Source organism: Aspergillus nomiae (assembly GCF_001204775.2).
Source record: "Aspergillus nomiae NRRL 13137 chromosome Unknown contig00076, whole genome shotgun sequence".
Taxonomy (NCBI): domain Eukaryota; kingdom Fungi; phylum Ascomycota; class Eurotiomycetes; order Eurotiales; family Aspergillaceae; genus Aspergillus; species Aspergillus nomiae.
Window position 1 is genome coordinate 26,302 of NW_015378131.1, and position 15,543 is coordinate 41,844.

At 48.0% G+C, this 15,543-nt stretch overlaps 7 protein-coding genes across 7 annotated transcripts; 3 read left to right on the forward strand and 4 right to left on the reverse strand.

Annotated features, from left to right (window-relative positions):
* Nucleotides 1–215: 215 nt before the first annotated feature.
* Nucleotides 216–2,570, reverse strand: ANOM_005435 (fungal specific transcription factor domain-containing protein; the record flags this gene model as incomplete). The annotated part of the gene is made up of 7 exons (XM_015550692.1): nt 216–739; nt 809–989; nt 1,053–1,228; nt 1,284–1,557; nt 1,615–2,156; nt 2,207–2,447; nt 2,541–2,570. The coding sequence occupies 7 exons, from the start codon at nt 2,568–2,570 to the stop codon at nt 216–218; spliced, it is 1,968 nt and encodes a 655-aa protein (XP_015408523.1).
* Nucleotides 2,571–3,334: 764 nt separating this feature from the next.
* Nucleotides 3,335–4,460, reverse strand: ANOM_005436 (uncharacterized protein; the record flags this gene model as incomplete). Its single annotated transcript, XM_015550693.1, has 3 exons — nt 3,335–3,679; nt 3,734–4,040; nt 4,162–4,460. 3 exons carry the CDS (start codon nt 4,458–4,460, stop codon nt 3,335–3,337), a joined length of 951 nt encoding a protein of 316 aa, XP_015408520.1.
* Nucleotides 4,461–5,259: 799 nt separating this feature from the next.
* Nucleotides 5,260–7,025, forward strand: ANOM_005437 (uncharacterized protein; the record flags this gene model as incomplete). The annotated part of the gene is made up of 2 exons (XM_015550694.1): nt 5,260–5,765; nt 5,837–7,025. The coding sequence occupies 2 exons, from the start codon at nt 5,260–5,262 to the stop codon at nt 7,023–7,025; spliced, it is 1,695 nt and encodes a 564-aa protein (XP_015408525.1).
* Nucleotides 7,026–8,445: 1,420 nt separating this feature from the next.
* ANOM_005438 (HpcH/HpaI aldolase family protein) lies at nt 8,446–9,198 on the forward strand (the record flags this gene model as incomplete). Its single annotated transcript, XM_015550695.1, has 1 exon — nt 8,446–9,198. One exon carries the CDS (start codon nt 8,446–8,448, stop codon nt 9,196–9,198), a length of 753 nt encoding a protein of 250 aa, XP_015408519.1.
* Nucleotides 9,199–9,748: 550 nt separating this feature from the next.
* Nucleotides 9,749–11,551, reverse strand: ANOM_005439 (uncharacterized protein; the record flags this gene model as incomplete). The annotated part of the gene is made up of 3 exons (XM_015550696.1): nt 9,749–9,991; nt 10,064–11,197; nt 11,246–11,551. The coding sequence occupies 3 exons, from the start codon at nt 11,549–11,551 to the stop codon at nt 9,749–9,751; spliced, it is 1,683 nt and encodes a 560-aa protein (XP_015408522.1).
* Nucleotides 11,552–11,912: 361 nt separating this feature from the next.
* ANOM_005440 (zinc-dependent alcohol dehydrogenase) lies at nt 11,913–13,088 on the forward strand (the record flags this gene model as incomplete). The annotated part of the gene is made up of 3 exons (XM_015550697.1): nt 11,913–12,055; nt 12,124–12,857; nt 12,904–13,088. 3 exons carry the CDS (start codon nt 11,913–11,915, stop codon nt 13,086–13,088), a joined length of 1,062 nt encoding a protein of 353 aa, XP_015408513.1.
* Nucleotides 13,089–14,037: 949 nt separating this feature from the next.
* ANOM_005441 (DUF3712 domain-containing protein) lies at nt 14,038–15,362 on the reverse strand (the record flags this gene model as incomplete). Its single annotated transcript, XM_015550698.1, has 4 exons — nt 14,038–14,457; nt 14,506–14,630; nt 14,680–15,104; nt 15,154–15,362. The coding sequence occupies 4 exons, from the start codon at nt 15,360–15,362 to the stop codon at nt 14,038–14,040; spliced, it is 1,179 nt and encodes a 392-aa protein (XP_015408514.1).
* Between the last annotated feature and the right edge of the window lie 181 nt (nt 15,363–15,543).

Below are 15,543 nucleotides of genomic sequence, written 5' to 3' on the forward strand. Positions count from 1 at the left end.
TGAACAGAACGCCTCGGCGATTTCTAGTAGTCTAATCTAAGTGTAAGCCATGATGTCCTCTCCCTCGCCTTTGATCAAACAGGCATCCCACACACCAAACAAACAATCTGTTAGAATTTGAGCAAGAGACAGGTATCGAAAACAAGTCCCACCACGCAATCTAAGAGCTGGTTTCCTTTATCATCAGTTAGTGAAAGCAACACCCCCCCTATTAATCATTTCATGTCTCCACCCCGCCCAAGATCCAATATACTGTACGAAACATCCGGGTTCCCAATCTGATCCACAATATACAGAAAGTCGGACGACGAAATGCCAATGTTATTAAGCAACTCCACACTCGACATCTGCATATCACCCGGATGTGAAGTAAGCGAGTCACCGGGGATGGGGAGATCCCAAACCCCAATATCAGTGACCGTCTCGCCCTCTCCATCCTCATCCACTCCCTGGGCTTGAGGGACCGCCCCTGCATCTGCTGGACTCACGAGCGTCAGAGGTTGGAGTCCTTGAGCCTTTACCCTCGTGGCAAGCTCCTCAAACAGCATTTCGAGATGCACGAGCTCTGCCTTCCGTACCTCGGCTACTTTGTTTCCGTTGGAGATCATTTCGTCGAGGATCCCGTGCGCTTCCTCGAGGTAGGCTTGTCCGTCTAGGGCTTGTGGGAAGACTGCGTTTGCCATTGCGAGGTGCAGGGTTGCCGCATAGGTGAATTCGAGGTCGTAGGGGAGGAATATTTCTGCAGCATATGGTTAGTTGGGTTGGATTGGTTTGATGATGTAGGAATGTAATACTCTAGGCGACTTACCGAGAAGGTTATCGTCATTAGATAGTATTTGCAGCATCTTAACGGCAGACTTGATCCCGATGGATATCAGGGTTTTCGTGAGAGCGAGAAAAGATCGCCAGTATTCTCTCTCGTGGTCGAGATTTTCTAATCGCTCGATGAGGGCCGAAAGGAGGAGTGGCCTGGTGGCGACGATTACGCACTGTGCACGGTCAGTTAAGACATTGAATTCATGGAACTTCGCAGCCATCTGTTCCGGTCATACCTGGTGGTACAGCAATGTGATGTGTCGCGTCCCTTTGGGCATTGTATCGACGGAATTCGAGAACCGGACATGGATGATTTTCTCCACCTCTTGGGCGTGTCCTGCTAATGTATGTAATGTAGACCTGGTCATCTCCAGGAATGATCCGACTTGGGTTTTCTCGGTTTTGTACACGGCTAGGGTAGGATATTATTAGAGAGAGATGCAATCTGGAGGTTACGGCCAACATACTGTTTAGGATGTTCGAAAGCAAGTGTGCCAGTTTGGCCTGTAGGCTCATCACAATGTCTCGGTGAGAACATGTGCTTGGCGGATCGATTGGCGTACTGATGTCGCTATCCTGTGTCATCATAGGGAGCCCGACGGAGTATGAGAAATGGCGGTCCAGGATGTACAACGTCCACCACAGGTCACGACATCGGGACACAGTCTCGGCGCCGAGCTGCTCCTCTGGGAGGTGGGTATGTAGACCTTCGAACTGTGCGATTTGGATCGCCTGGCGAACCTGTGTACAACAAGCGTGAGCGAGAAAATACTCCGGTAAAAGAATAGTAAGCCTTACATATATATGTGCCGACTCTCGTTGGTCGATCGAGTATAAATACAGTCCAGCCATAGCTAAGACTTCAATGGCGAGTAGGCTTCCCTTCCATAGCGGGGCGTGGTCCGGCATCAGGGCCATCGCACGGGTGAAGAACTTGGAACCAGGGGGTTCCTTTGCCCGCTTCGACCGGTGGAGAAAGGCAGTTCCGAATGCCAAAACCAACAGAAATTGTATAAACCATAGTCGATTGTCGGTGGCCATTTTCGCAGAGTCCCCATAGTAGAATTCGCGCACGTTGTGGATAAATTCATCTTCATTGTACAATCGGTAACTTTGCCCCAGGTGGAATTTGACTGTCTCGGACAGATAGAGCGCGTGGTCGAGGGATGGCAGGCCACTTATGTCGGGGGGTTCATCGGCTGGACAGGCCTCCCATCGGATAGGATAGCTCTCCTTTTCTGATATAGGGGAAGAATGTGTGTTTCTGAGCTGCAGTTTCTCTGTCATCATGATGGTTAGACGAGTCGTGAATGACCACATTGAGGACGGAGCCAGCCAAACTATTTCTATTGTTAGTGTTGCATGGGACAGACCTAATTTGCACGCTTACTCCAAGTGCGTTTATTTTGCTGATTATTCCGGATGGTCGTTGAAGGTAGGGTAAAAGGACTAGTCCAGATACTCTGCGCATAGCCGAAGCCTTGTAGTTGCAATGGCTCGTCCGTGCAATCCGCTGTGCTTGTGTCTTTCAGCCTGGTCTGCGACTCCAATGGCGACTCCGGAGGGCTTCTGACTCCAGTGAGTTGGCGGTGTTCTTCAACCTCTTTCTCTAACTGTCGAAGATATCTATCCTATTTGTGTCATCAGTCGAGTTCCTACAAGATTCACAACAAACCGACCTCTCAGAGACCACCACCCGATTAACCCCCTCCACAAACTCACACCTCAGTGAACGCCGCTGGCAATTGGCGCATGGCGCCTCGCCAGTACATTTTATTTTACTATGACGGCAGGCAATGCATCTGCGAACCAGGTAAGTCTCTATCCAATTCAATACGTAACTTGTCAGGCGTATACTTACGCATTTGCCGTTCGTCTTGTCTTCCGCGGCCCATAGCTCGAACTGTTTTCCATCTTTTCTAAAACCTCGATATGGGATGGGGGTAAAACAATATAACTCTGATGGTCAGGATTTTCATATATGCCTTATAGGTACCCCGCACTTCGAAATGAGTTGCTATCTCTGGTGGATCATGAGGCCAGTTCCATGTGGGGAGATAGCCCTATCCCAACTGCTCATTTACAGTATTTCACTGGCTCTCGTGTTTCTTGCCTTCTTGCAGGATAGTTTTACCATGAAAGGCAAGCTTCCAAGTCCCACTATATCGTTTATCCTCCCATTCTTATTCGTCCCCCGCACCTCCTCGGGAGGCTCATCCGATGGCGCGGCAAATCTCTCGGCTTTTTCGGCTTCGTTATTCTTATGGATGTCCATCTGTCTGGATATGTTGCCATGTACCACCGTACTTGTAATATATCAAGATGGAATATGAAAGCCTGTCTAATTACTTCGTTCCCTATTTCAATTTAAAATTGGGTACAAATTATTGTTATGTTCTTGCGAGGCATGTAATATATATTTTGGATGCTGTTCTAGCTAGAAAAGAGGGTACATTTGCTCACGATACAAAAACAAATCATAGTAATAAACGAGTAACGTGGTCCTAATAGTGGAAGCCTACTGGATCAATTCCGCGATCGTAGCGTCCAAGAACTCCCTCTGTTGGATCAAAAACCTCTTCATGTCCGAGACGTTGAAGGGGCGCTGGCCCAGTTGCTGTTGCCGTTCGTTCTCCAATTCAGCCCGAATCCGCTCCTCGAGGACCTTCAGTCTGTATTCGGACCATTCCCTATACAGCTCTAACACGTTACTGATAGGCCGAACCCCAGTAAGGACAGTCTCGTCTCGGACATGCGGAGACTTTGCGCGGAACGAGGTAATCATGCTAATCCGCTCACGTCCTCCGAATGCCTTCAGTGCCTGATGCTCAATATATCTACCTTGCATAACAACAGCGGTTCCCTAAATAATACTTAGTACATGACGCCGTATTCTGGAGGTATCTACGCAGCTTACCATCGCAGGCCCGCGAACTTTCATGATTTCGCCGCTCGCCGTCTTGAGTGCAGTCTCTCCTCCAACCATACCGGTGCAATCAGAGAGCATCGTAACACAGACGAATGGGTAACTGTCCCGGTGCCATGCGAAGGCAGGCAAATTATCATCCTCTGCTTTCATGACTGTCGTAGTCTGATCGTTTACGGAAATGTTGATAGCGGCAATCTCATAGTTCATGGAAGGGATAAGCTCAATGCCAGCGACCTCTGAAATCTTCGCAAGAACTTCGGGGGAGCGCCAGGCATCACAGATAAATGGTGCGCGTCTGTTATCGGTATTCAGCATACGTCAGGACTCCGTTCTGATTGTATCCCAACTTACGCTGGTCCCATCCCCCGAATAGTGTTTTTCACAAAGGCCGACGTGTACTGGCATTCATCCAATACCGCCTTGCTGAATATCTCGCTCTCATCTGCTTAATCGCTTCCTCAGTGAAAAGCTGGAATGGCGCCGTGACTGCGTTTGGGGAGATTCCTTGGCCTTCAAGACCAATCTCCTTCATGGTGTAGATCTTCGAAGGAGGCTGATAGTTCATGTGTCGGTTGGGATCGAAGGATTGCTTTTCCTCAATCTGTGCTTCATCGATGAGGAATTGAGGTAATTTGTTGGTTGGACGTGCTCCTGTTAGTCTCACAGGACCAACCACTGTGTGGGCGATCGTGGGTGCAACTGTTGTGGTGGACATGTTTCTTGTGGGGGTAGGTACTTGACTCTGAAGATCTTGAGGATGATGTATGCTTGCGAGGAACCTGGGGACGGTGGTGTGGTAATGAGGTCGTTTATATAACCTAATATGATTCTGATGACCAGTTGGAGATGCGATCTGAGAACATCTATCTGACCTTGGCCCTAACACCCAGCTCGGATCATACTCCCGATTAGTCGTATGTAATATGGTACGGAAAGGCGATTATCTGATGGTACCCAACCATGAATGTCATATCTCGGCTTGATCGGATTGGGACGCCATCTCGGATTCCTCGGGCGTTCGGCTGAGGCTGGCGATGCCTATCATTCCTAGGAACCTTTTGACGAATTTAGACTCCGTGACATCCGAATATAGCGACAGGACGTTCGCGTTCGAGATGTGTTATCACTATCTTGCATATAGATTAAAGATGATCCTGCGGACAAGGATATTAAAGGAAAATAAAATAGGAATGTGATATATATTGACTTTACAGATGCCACGGTGCTAATCGATCAGTAAATGAGCTTGAGAGGACGCATAGCAAGGTCAGCATCGCTGCCGTCGTGATTTCGCACTATGCTCCTTAGGAGACTAGCGAAGGCCGAGGATTGTTTTTGAAAGGTTGATAGAATGTATGGGGGCGTGGAGAAAGGGATGCGGGGTTTATGGAGCTGGGAGTATTCCTGGGATGTCCATAGAGATCTCAAGCATTATAAATGTCACGATCCGTCGTGATACGCCTCTTTCTCTTCGAATTGTATATATCTTCCTTCTAACCTCCTTCTCTATAAGCATGAGTACAAAGGAAGCCCCCACGAGTGATGCCATCGAGGATGCCAGGCATGGCATCAATGGCTTTGATGCCCAGGATATCCAGAAGCCAGGAGAGGTCGTCACTGATAATGATCAGCTGCAGCGACGTCTCGAAAACCGGCAAATTCAGATCATGGGGGTAGGCGGTGCTATCGGTACGGCACTCTTCATCAGCATTGGCGGTGGTCTGGCAAAGAGTGGTCCGCTAAGCTTGCTTCTGGGTTACTCAATATATTGCCTCATACTTGCTTGCGTCAACAATTGCCTGGCTGAAATGACCGTGTTATATCCTGTTCCGGGTGGGTTTATCCGCCTGGCCGGTAAATGGGTCGACGATGCCTTTGGGTTTATGGCTGGGTGGAATTTCTTCCTTTTTGAAGCCCTTTCAATTCCATTCGAGATTACCGCAATCAACATGGTGCTGTCATTTTGGAGAGATGATATCCCAACAGGTGCCGTGTGTGGTGCATGCATTGCTGCTTATGCGTAAGATTAGCTGAACATGCTCTACCTTCCATATTACTATATACGGAATATTAAACTGAATATCTCTTTAGTATCCTAAGCATTTTTGGTGTGAAGGTATATGGCGAAGCTGAGTTCTGGGGCTCCAGGGGTAAAATCACATTGCTTATCATGCTGTTCCTTTTCACATTCATCACCATGGTTGGCGGCAATCCTCAGCATGACGCTTTTGGATTTCGAGCCTGGCGCGACCCGGGCCCCATGGCCGAGTACCTTCACACCGGAAGCCTAGGTCGCTTTGAGGGATTACTTGCTGCGCTATGGACTGCCAGCTTTACTATTATGGGCCCAGAGTTCATAAACCTACTAGCCGCTGAAGCGAAACGACCGCGAATCTACATCAAGAACGCGTTCAAAATCATATACTACCGCTTTTTCTTCGTTTATATACTGGCCGCCATCAGTGTTGGAATCCTCGTTGCCTACAACGACCCCACCCTAGTGTTAGTGTTCTTGACGAATGGTGGAGGCAGTACCGAGGCAGCATCGCCATTCATCCTCGCAATGCAAAATATGAAGGTTGCAGGCTTCCCGCATCTCATCAACGCTCCCCTCATAACCACCATCTTTTCGGCTGGGAACACATACATGTACTGTGCGAGTCGAAGTTTATACGGTCTGTCCTTGGACGGTCGGGCGCCCAGGTTGCTGAAGAAATGCACAAACAACGGCGTCCCGATCTACTGTGTGATAGTCGTGATGTGCTTCCCTTTGCTGTCGCTTCTTTCACTTGGCAATGGGTCTTCGCAAGCCCTGACCTGGCTCACAAACCTCATCACCGCTGGAGCGATCATCGACTACATCGTTATCTGTGTTACATACATCTTCTTCTATCGCGCCTGCCAAGCACAGTCCGTCGATCGCAACACCTTCCCCTACTTGGGACACTTCCAGCCGTACAGTGCCTGGATTGGATTGGTCGGGGAATGTCTCATCGTTATTTTCTACGGGTACTCCAGCTTCATCCCGTGGGACGTCTCGAACTTCTTCACGCACTACACTATGCTCATTCTAGCGCCGGTGCTTTATTTCTCTTGGAAGATATTTTGGCGCACTAGGGTGGTTCGCCCCGAGGAGGCGGACTTGATCTGGGAGAGGCCAATGATTGATGCGTATGAGGCGGGTCTTACATCTCCACCGAAGGGATTCTGGGCTGAGATCCTTGAGACGGTCGGGTGGAGACGAGGCTGCGAGGAGCAGCAGACTGCGGATAGTTGTTGATTAATCATATACGGTTGGTGCTATGTTGGGGACCGGAAGGACAAGCTTAATGACATAGATATAGTGGGCATTGACGCAATAGTTAAATCTCACCACTCTCGATAGATATTTCGTTTCCATATTTATGTTTCCTTGGCTAGCAGAAGGAAAGCATCTTTACCGGGACTTACTGTATCCCATTGTTTGACTATTTATTAAAGTCCTCGCAACCACGTAACAAAACTGGGCAAGATGCGATAGGTCCCTTACAATGGGGTAGTGGTGGTCGATGATCTAAATCTAGTCCGTGATAGAAAGCTGTAGGCAGTAGAGTAATCGGGTGATCATTTAGGATCAGTTGGGAATTGATTAAAGTGGATGGCTCTTTAAAAGCCGCCAACCACTTCTACTTCTTTTGAATGATGTTAGAGAACAGAAACAAGGGCCGTATATAATTCACTCTCAATTTTCGTTCCAGGTATATGAGGCATATAAGGCTCTTTGTAGCATCTTAATTGCTGCCCCTTTTGTCAGTGTGTCATTGCAAAATTGGGCAGATTTATTATCCACAAGTATGTATAATCACGTAGCAACGAAAACTGGGCCTCAATTAATGCGCCAGGATCTGGCTTAGGAAATTGCTGCCAGGTGAATATTGAAGGGGTGACATGTATTGTACCATTCAGAAAAGACTGTTACTGGACGGTATAGCTCATCCATAGTTAGCACACTGAGAGAAAGTGTATCTTCGGATCAGATGTAATGGCTATATGACACGGCTTAGGATACATAATGATGACAGGCCGGTATCATTATGATGAGCCATTCCATCCATAACAGCACAAGGAACCTTGCTTGGTAGGGGAAACCTATACCGGGCCCGAAGAAGCCCGTAAAGATAAACAAGCGGGTTCTCGAAATCGAGGAATCTTGCAATTGAAACCCGTGATTATGGGTAATTTTAGCGACACAATGGATCCTGTACATGATTGGTCCATAGAGAATGATGGGGCATAAAATGTATAGGTATAGAATCCCCATGGGGAACCCGAAATTCCCGAGCGGCTTTGGACGGCCTACACGGAGACTCGGGATCGACGGGACGGCTTCTAGCATACATTGATCCACCATAGAAAGCCGACGATGCCGAACGGCGACATATCTACACTTAGTAGGGAAACTAGAGGGTCTACTTTGCGTTTGTCATTGGGTCGGTGTACTATGCCGACAATATATACTTGATGTATGAAACTAAATGAGAGCCCTGTCCGTTATCGTAGTATTAAGAGTCTCGTCGATTGCTGTATTCTTCCTTGTTTAGTCCCATCCTCTCTTCACCACTACTCTCATTTACCAGTAACAACAATATCAGCACAATGCAAGCAGCTAATCGTCTTCAAAAATCTCTCACAAAGGGCGAGCCTCCTTCGGAGGCTGGCAAATGCTCCCCGGAACCAACCTGACCAGAACCATATGCAGGTCAGCCAGAAACCTTGAATGGCTTCTCATTGACCTCGAACACGGCAATATCTCCGACGACTCGATGCATGAAATTGTGGCAGCTTCGGCAGCATGTGGAGTCTCGCCCATCGTCCGTGTCGCAGAAGGCCAGCCGTGGATGATAAAACGCGCCCTGGACTCTGGCGCCCACGGCATCCTTGTTCCAGTCATCGACACAGCGGAGGATGCGAGAAATGTGGTGCGATATTCGAAGTTCCCCCCGGTTGGAAATCGCGGGTTTGAGAGTCTCCTCGCGGTGGAGAAGTTCGTGGAGCAACATCCCCACGGTAGTGAGGCGAAAGAGTTGACGGGTATGGAATACTTGCAGCAAGCCAACAGCTCGCTCGTCATCGCGGTGCAGATCGAAACAAAAGCTGCCCTTGAAAATGTCAGGGAAATTGCTGCCGTGCCTGGTGTTGATGTTCTGTTTATTGGCCCTTTTGACCTGAGCGTCAATATTGGTCACCCCATCACCAACCCCGAACAAATGCATCCTGAGCTTGTGAAAGCTATTCAGAAAATCCATGAGGCTGCCCAGGCCGCTGGAAAAGCTACTGGGATTTACTGTGACACCGGCGAGCAAGCGAGGGAATACGCCAGCAAGGGATTCCAGATGATGAGCGCAATGACGGATATGGTAGGGATGAGGAAGGTATTTAAGCAAGCCTTTGATGCTGCTAAAGGTGACTTATAGAATTCTTTAATTCAATCCATGACGTTAATGATATTTGCTATGTACCACGTAGTGGCTAGAGTGGGCTAACTCAGCAATTAACATAACTGTTACATTAAGGCATAAATTTTTGAACCAGCCTTCACTTGGATAAGATTAGACTAAGAAATTTACATGAGTACCTATATAGAGCAGTACGAATTCCCCGCTATACTCGATCCGAACCCGCCAATTTTCGGGTGCGGGCCTCTGCGTCAAAAGTCTTAGAAACAGTAAAATACAAAGAGATAATAAATAGGGGAGATACAGAATAGTAAAACATCTATAAATAGTAGGATCAAACAGATATTGACAAAGGAAACCACATAGAAAAAGGATAACCACTGATATAGATATATTTAATTCCCTCCCTGCCCGGCGTTCCCAGCGGTTACAAGTCCATTCTGTGTCATATAAACCGCGGAAGCGTACTGTATCACAAGGGAAATTTGATTGACCAAAAGAGTATTTGCAGTCCCTACGATGATTAAAGACGTAGGAGAAGAAAGGAAGCGCTAAATCTAACAGCAGCTTAGAGAAAATCGCTTTCAGCCTTGCTCTCCATTTCCATCCTCTTCATCTCCTTGTCCCACTCCGTCTCCTTCCTTGTCTTCATCTTCTTCATGTCCAGTATCTCCTTCATTTCCATTCCCTTGATATCCTTTATGTCGGCCTTACATTGTATCTCCATTCTCTCCATCTCCTCCCTCATCTCGTTTATCATGTTAACCACCTTCGACTTCTCGATTTCCCCTTTCCTTTCCATCTCCATCATCTTCTCTAGGTCACCATTTCACTCCAACACCAAGCTTTCCATCTTCTCCTTTGCCCCCTTAATCTTTCTTACCGCCCCCATCTTCTGAATCCATTCCAAAGTGTACTCGTCCTTGTCCCAGGCGAGAATGGGTGTGTCCAGCTCTTTGAGTTTCAGATCCACATATTCCTCCATGAGCTTTGTCTCTTCTGGTTCTAAGAGATCTAATCTCTCGCGCCATACATCGCGGACGTTGTCCTCTTCATCTAAGGTGCTTCCAAAAAATCGCCGATCGATCTTTTTCCAGTATATCGCATCAAAGGCAAAGTTGTTCCTTGCGGCATACATAATCCAAAAGTCTCCGCTCTGCCAACTATCTCGCATCCGACTAGATAGCCGTTGGCTTTCTAGTAGCCGTTTGTTCTGGATCGCATCGTCTTCGACTTTCCGCATTGCGACAAGAAGGACCCGAAGCGCTTTTTCATACTCTGTACACCAGTCATCAAGGCCATTGGGCCAATCTTCCGGCTTGACGAGAAGGAGCCACCAAGGCGGCGCATAGGCGAATTCAACTGGGGCGGTATATGTAAACTCCCAATCCACCACTCCGACGACGCTTTCGGCTTCATCAACTAGAGCATTTTCTGGTCGAAAGTCGTCACACCAAACTGGAAATGGGCCTTTCTCATGCGATATCCATTGTTTTCTCTGCTCCTGGTTTCTAACAATCTTTTGGAACAGGAATCTAGCCACACATTTGCGTCGGCAGTCATCCGCGAAAGTATCCGCCGAAATACCTGTCGGGATATCCGCCTCGTGTTTTTGGTGTCTGAGGTGTGAGATGTGTAGTGCCGCCAGGGCCTCGAAGTAGGATGATGCCTTGTCGTATGTGCCAGCCGGTAGTTTTGATCGTGGAAGTGTCCCTAGTTGGACAATTTCGTTCATAGAGTAAGACAAAGGGCGACGTATCACTTCCCACATGGAATTGTCGTTCTTGTCAGGAGAGCTTATCCGATTGAAATGAACTGTCGATAGCGACAGGACTATGTTGGCGAGGTTTCCATAGAGAGCCTCTAGCCGAACGGACTCGAGATCCGGATTGAGTATAGGCCGTTCCCCTGCTTGGCGCCCTGGTGTTTGAAGAAGACTACCCATGCTTCCTTCATGAGGAATATACTTCATAATGATGAAAGGACCGCGTTCCGAGGGGCTCTCTTTTGTCACTGTCTAGTGAAAGACAAAAGGCACCGGGATTGGGATTCTATCTGCAGTTACCTCCGAGAGAAATCGCATGACAGAGACCTCATGGCGGGTTTTCTTTTTGGGAAACATGATAGTGCCGGGTATAGGGAACCGTATAATAGCGCTCAAATTGTTGCTGAATGTCATCTTAAAGCAGGTGTTGAAACCGGTGTTAAGGTATTCAAACTCTGCAAATTCAAGGTGGCTAAACCTTTCAGAAAGGATGACTGCAATGTCATTATAAATGCCCCCGTCAGTGCGAAGAAGTTTGGGCCAGTCCTCCCAGATCTGGGAGCTTATTGCCCAGGCATAGTCGTCGTAGGGTTGACATGCACTCATCTCGGGAAGTTGAATCAAGGGGTACCTTAGGAACATGCCGAGTTGGCTTGTAATATCATTACATGCTATGAATTGTGAATAGCAGAGCCTTTGAGTGCGATACTCACATTACAATAACAAAAGTACACCCAATGACTAAGATGCGTAGATACAGAGCCCAAAGAAGCATTGTGCAGATCACGTGCGGCCATTGAGGGCTGTTTGGTTGGAATATAGATGCATGCCGACCGAATTTGCCGCTCTGGGTATCTTCGGCTGTAACCCTATAATGACCCCAAGAACAAAAACCCACTTTGGGTAACCAACACTTCGTAGACCACAACAAATCCGCCAAAACGACAGTAGCAGAGTAACAGGCATCATGGATCCCACATCTAGTCACCAGTGTGCGGTTGTCGTGCAGAACCCAGGAAATAATTATGAAATGATCATCCGCGACGACATCCCCATCAACAAACCCTGTCCAGACGAGATCCTGGTAAAGTTGACATGTACAGGCCTCTGGTGAGACTACCCTTATCATCCATTTATAATTCAGATTGAAAGTCGACACACATTAAATAATGCCACAGTCATTCTGAAATCCGCGCCGTCCTAGCCTGGGGCGCCTACAACCCTATCATCGGCCACGAAGGCGTTGGAACCGTAATCCAGGCCGGCCCCAACGTCTCCCCCTCACTACTGAACCAACGCGTCGGGGTGAAGTGGCTGTATAACGCCTGTACCACCTGCTCTGCCTGTCAACGCGGTTTTAGTCACTACTGCGCGCAGCAGAAGAATACAAGTCGCCATGTGCCTGGTACATTACAACAGTACGTCATCGCAGACGCCAGGTTCATCACGCGCATCCCGGAGACAGTGCCAGATGAAGTTGCCGCGCCCTTATTGTGTGCTGGTCTCACTATGGCTGGTGCGGTGGCTAGACTAAATGACTATCGTCTGTGTTCCGGTGATTGGGCGGTGATTTCGGGATCAGGAGGCGGATTGGGGCATTTGGGGGTTCAAATTGCGGCTCGGACAAAGGGATTCCGGGTCATCGCGATTGATAGCGGGGAAGAAAAGAGAAAGATAAGCATGGAGTCTGGTGCCGAGGTGTTTGTCGATTACCGGACGGAAGATGTTGCGGCGAGGATCCGGGAGGTGACAGGGGGAGAAGGGGCCCATGCAACGATTGTAGTGCCTGGGACGAGAGAGGCATTCGAGATGGCGCCGCAGGTTGTGAGGAATATGGGGTTGATTGTCGGTGTGGGATTACCACCGAATGACATGGAGTGGCCTATTTCTGCAACCGTATCCGCGGCTAGAGGTGAGTTATAATTGTACTGCTCGAGGTCTAAGGCTGATGTGGATAGGTCTTTCTATTGTTGGCTCTTCGGTCGGTACGGAAGAGCAGATGGATGAGCTTCTGCAGCAGGCAGCGAGGGGAGAGATTACGCCTGCGATAGAAGTATTTGACTTTGCGGATACGCCGCGTCTTGTGGATGGGTTGAGGAATGATGCTATTAGCGGTAGAGCAGTGGTGAAAATACCGCAATAATCGGTGGAAATGTTGTTACGGGTAAATCTTTGGCCACGACAAGCGCGAGAAGAAATGATACATTAATGATGGCCCTCCTCTCTCTATCTGTCACTCAACACGATACTATGAGGCAAGGGAAGGCCGTATCGATATTGAGCTTGGTACTCGTTCCTCAAGCTGCACTGAATGCTACACTATGCTCCTGGAGAAAGGCAGAATATAGATGTACAGGCGACACGGAAGCTACTGGGTGAAGTCGATGGAGGTCGATAGGGAAATAGTAAAAGCAACGATGCAATGGGAGGTGGGAAAAAATATCAAGATATTGCATGAGAAGAGAACTGGGCTCCATACGAAGCCTTTGGGTTATTGCACCAGCTCAACTAATTCAAATAGAAGTTTATATACAACCCAAGACAAGTTACACACATCTCCGGCAGCCGGAAACACCTATTTGGTTGACGCTTTAAAGAAAAGCCATTTCCGACCTTTTGGCTGTCTCACGAGGTCTCCTACTCTTAGCGATTCTCTATATTTCACCAACAACGCCTCTCGATGATATTTGCGGAACTTTTTTGTCCCATCTTTTCCTGCGACAGCTTGAAGAACTGGGGCTGTTAGAACTGCGAACCATCGCATAAAAATACTGGACGTACTTTTTGCTCCGCCTGGATGCTCTTTCTGAAATTCGGTCAAGTCGTATATCTCATTATTAATGATGATCCATAGATTATCGGAGGAATTGTGTTTGGAGACGTCTTCTGGGGTAAACAGTTGGCTTGCGTTGGCGAATTCCGATGATTGAGTCATTGTTGCTGATTGATAGACAATAACAACTACACTGTGCTTCCACGTCGTGTATATATTAGTGAGTGGGGCTGTGTTAAGGTTTCCTGACCTCGGTCTACACATGGACTACGGGATGTAGATCGTCGACGGATTTTGGTTAAGTATAAAAAATGCATAATTAGTCTCCAAGGATATCTGACAAATTTTCAGCCTTGCCGAGCAAGCCTCCCAGATTGCCTAAGGTCCCATTTAACCCATCCAAGAAACCAGATTCCCTCCATCCAGCTAGCGTATCACTCAGGATTGTCATGATTGGGATTCGCGTGGTAATTGTGAGGTTATTCAGCACTTCTTCAAAATATGGAATATGCTTCCCATCGTAAACGGTGGAGTTTCCCGACGCCGATATTTCCAATTTGCCATCCATCAAGGCTGACACTTGCGCTCCTAGGATGTCTATCAGGTTCGCCAATACTTTTCTGATATCGAGGGTTGCTCGTAAAGGCATCGTGTTATTGCCCGGTGACAGAACGACGTTCTCGAGGTAGCCTTGCCCGACTACAATGCCCGCTGTTTTCAGGTTGAGAGTGACGTTGCCCTATCGAATTAGTATACACCAGGAGATTTCATCTATGAACTGACTCACCAAAGCAAATGTGACAACAGAATGGTTGGGCAATGTGGCGGTTCCTCTCAGATTCGTCCCATCTTCTTCGGCAGGTAGGATAAGACGGGCTGCGTCGATGGAAAAGCCACTGAGTTTGTCGAGCCCTATATTCATTATCAGAGGTATTCAAATAAAGAACCCGAAGAAACTGACCGTCGAGTTCCACATCTTTATCCAGGGTCACGCCTGCCTTGAGAGCCCCCAAATGTCCTGTTGTCGAACCCTTTGCGGACAAGGTAAACCGTTTCGAATATACGGCCTTGGTTAATGTTTGGATGAACTGCGCCCGGTCGAGAACTTCTGTGTTGTTGGTAGTGATGCTGATATTCGTAGTTCCCTTGAGTTTGTACGAGTCCACTGATAAATCAATGACTGGCACCATCGGCTTCGCTTCGCGGTTGAATAGAGACAGGGAGAATGGATCGATTCGCACAGAGAGCCCAGCGGGGATCTTCAAGGAAGTATCAATGGAAAAGCTGACAGTGTCTGGCATCGGGTCGAGGATACGCGCTGCATAGATCGGAAGATCGGCATCGTTCAGAATCTTCTGCGCAATGGCAGGAATAATATAGACAAATCTATAGGCGATCAGCATGTATCATGATAAGTATGTTTCCTAAACCATACAGAAGTGGAAGGAAGATAGCCAGAAAGATCACTCCGCCGAGTAGATAACAAAACCAGAAACGGCGGAAGTGACGCTGGACTTTTAGCTTGACGGCCTTTCGGCGCTGGCCGGGCACTTCTGAGCCTGCGTTTTCCACATGCTCAATTTGTGCGTCGAGGCTGGATAGCTTTGTTGCTCGAGGATCCTTTTCAAGGTATTTCTCCCCCATTGTGCCAATGGTCTACGTGTAGCGAGTCTATCGTCCTGCTATTTTATATATCATCCCAAGTCCGCCGAGGGAATTTATGGGGTATGCGGGGAAAAGCTTGGTTCTTTATCTTCAGCTTGATTTACGGCCAATAGTTGAAGATCCATATATCTATACCTCGTATATAACGGGGCGAGCTTGG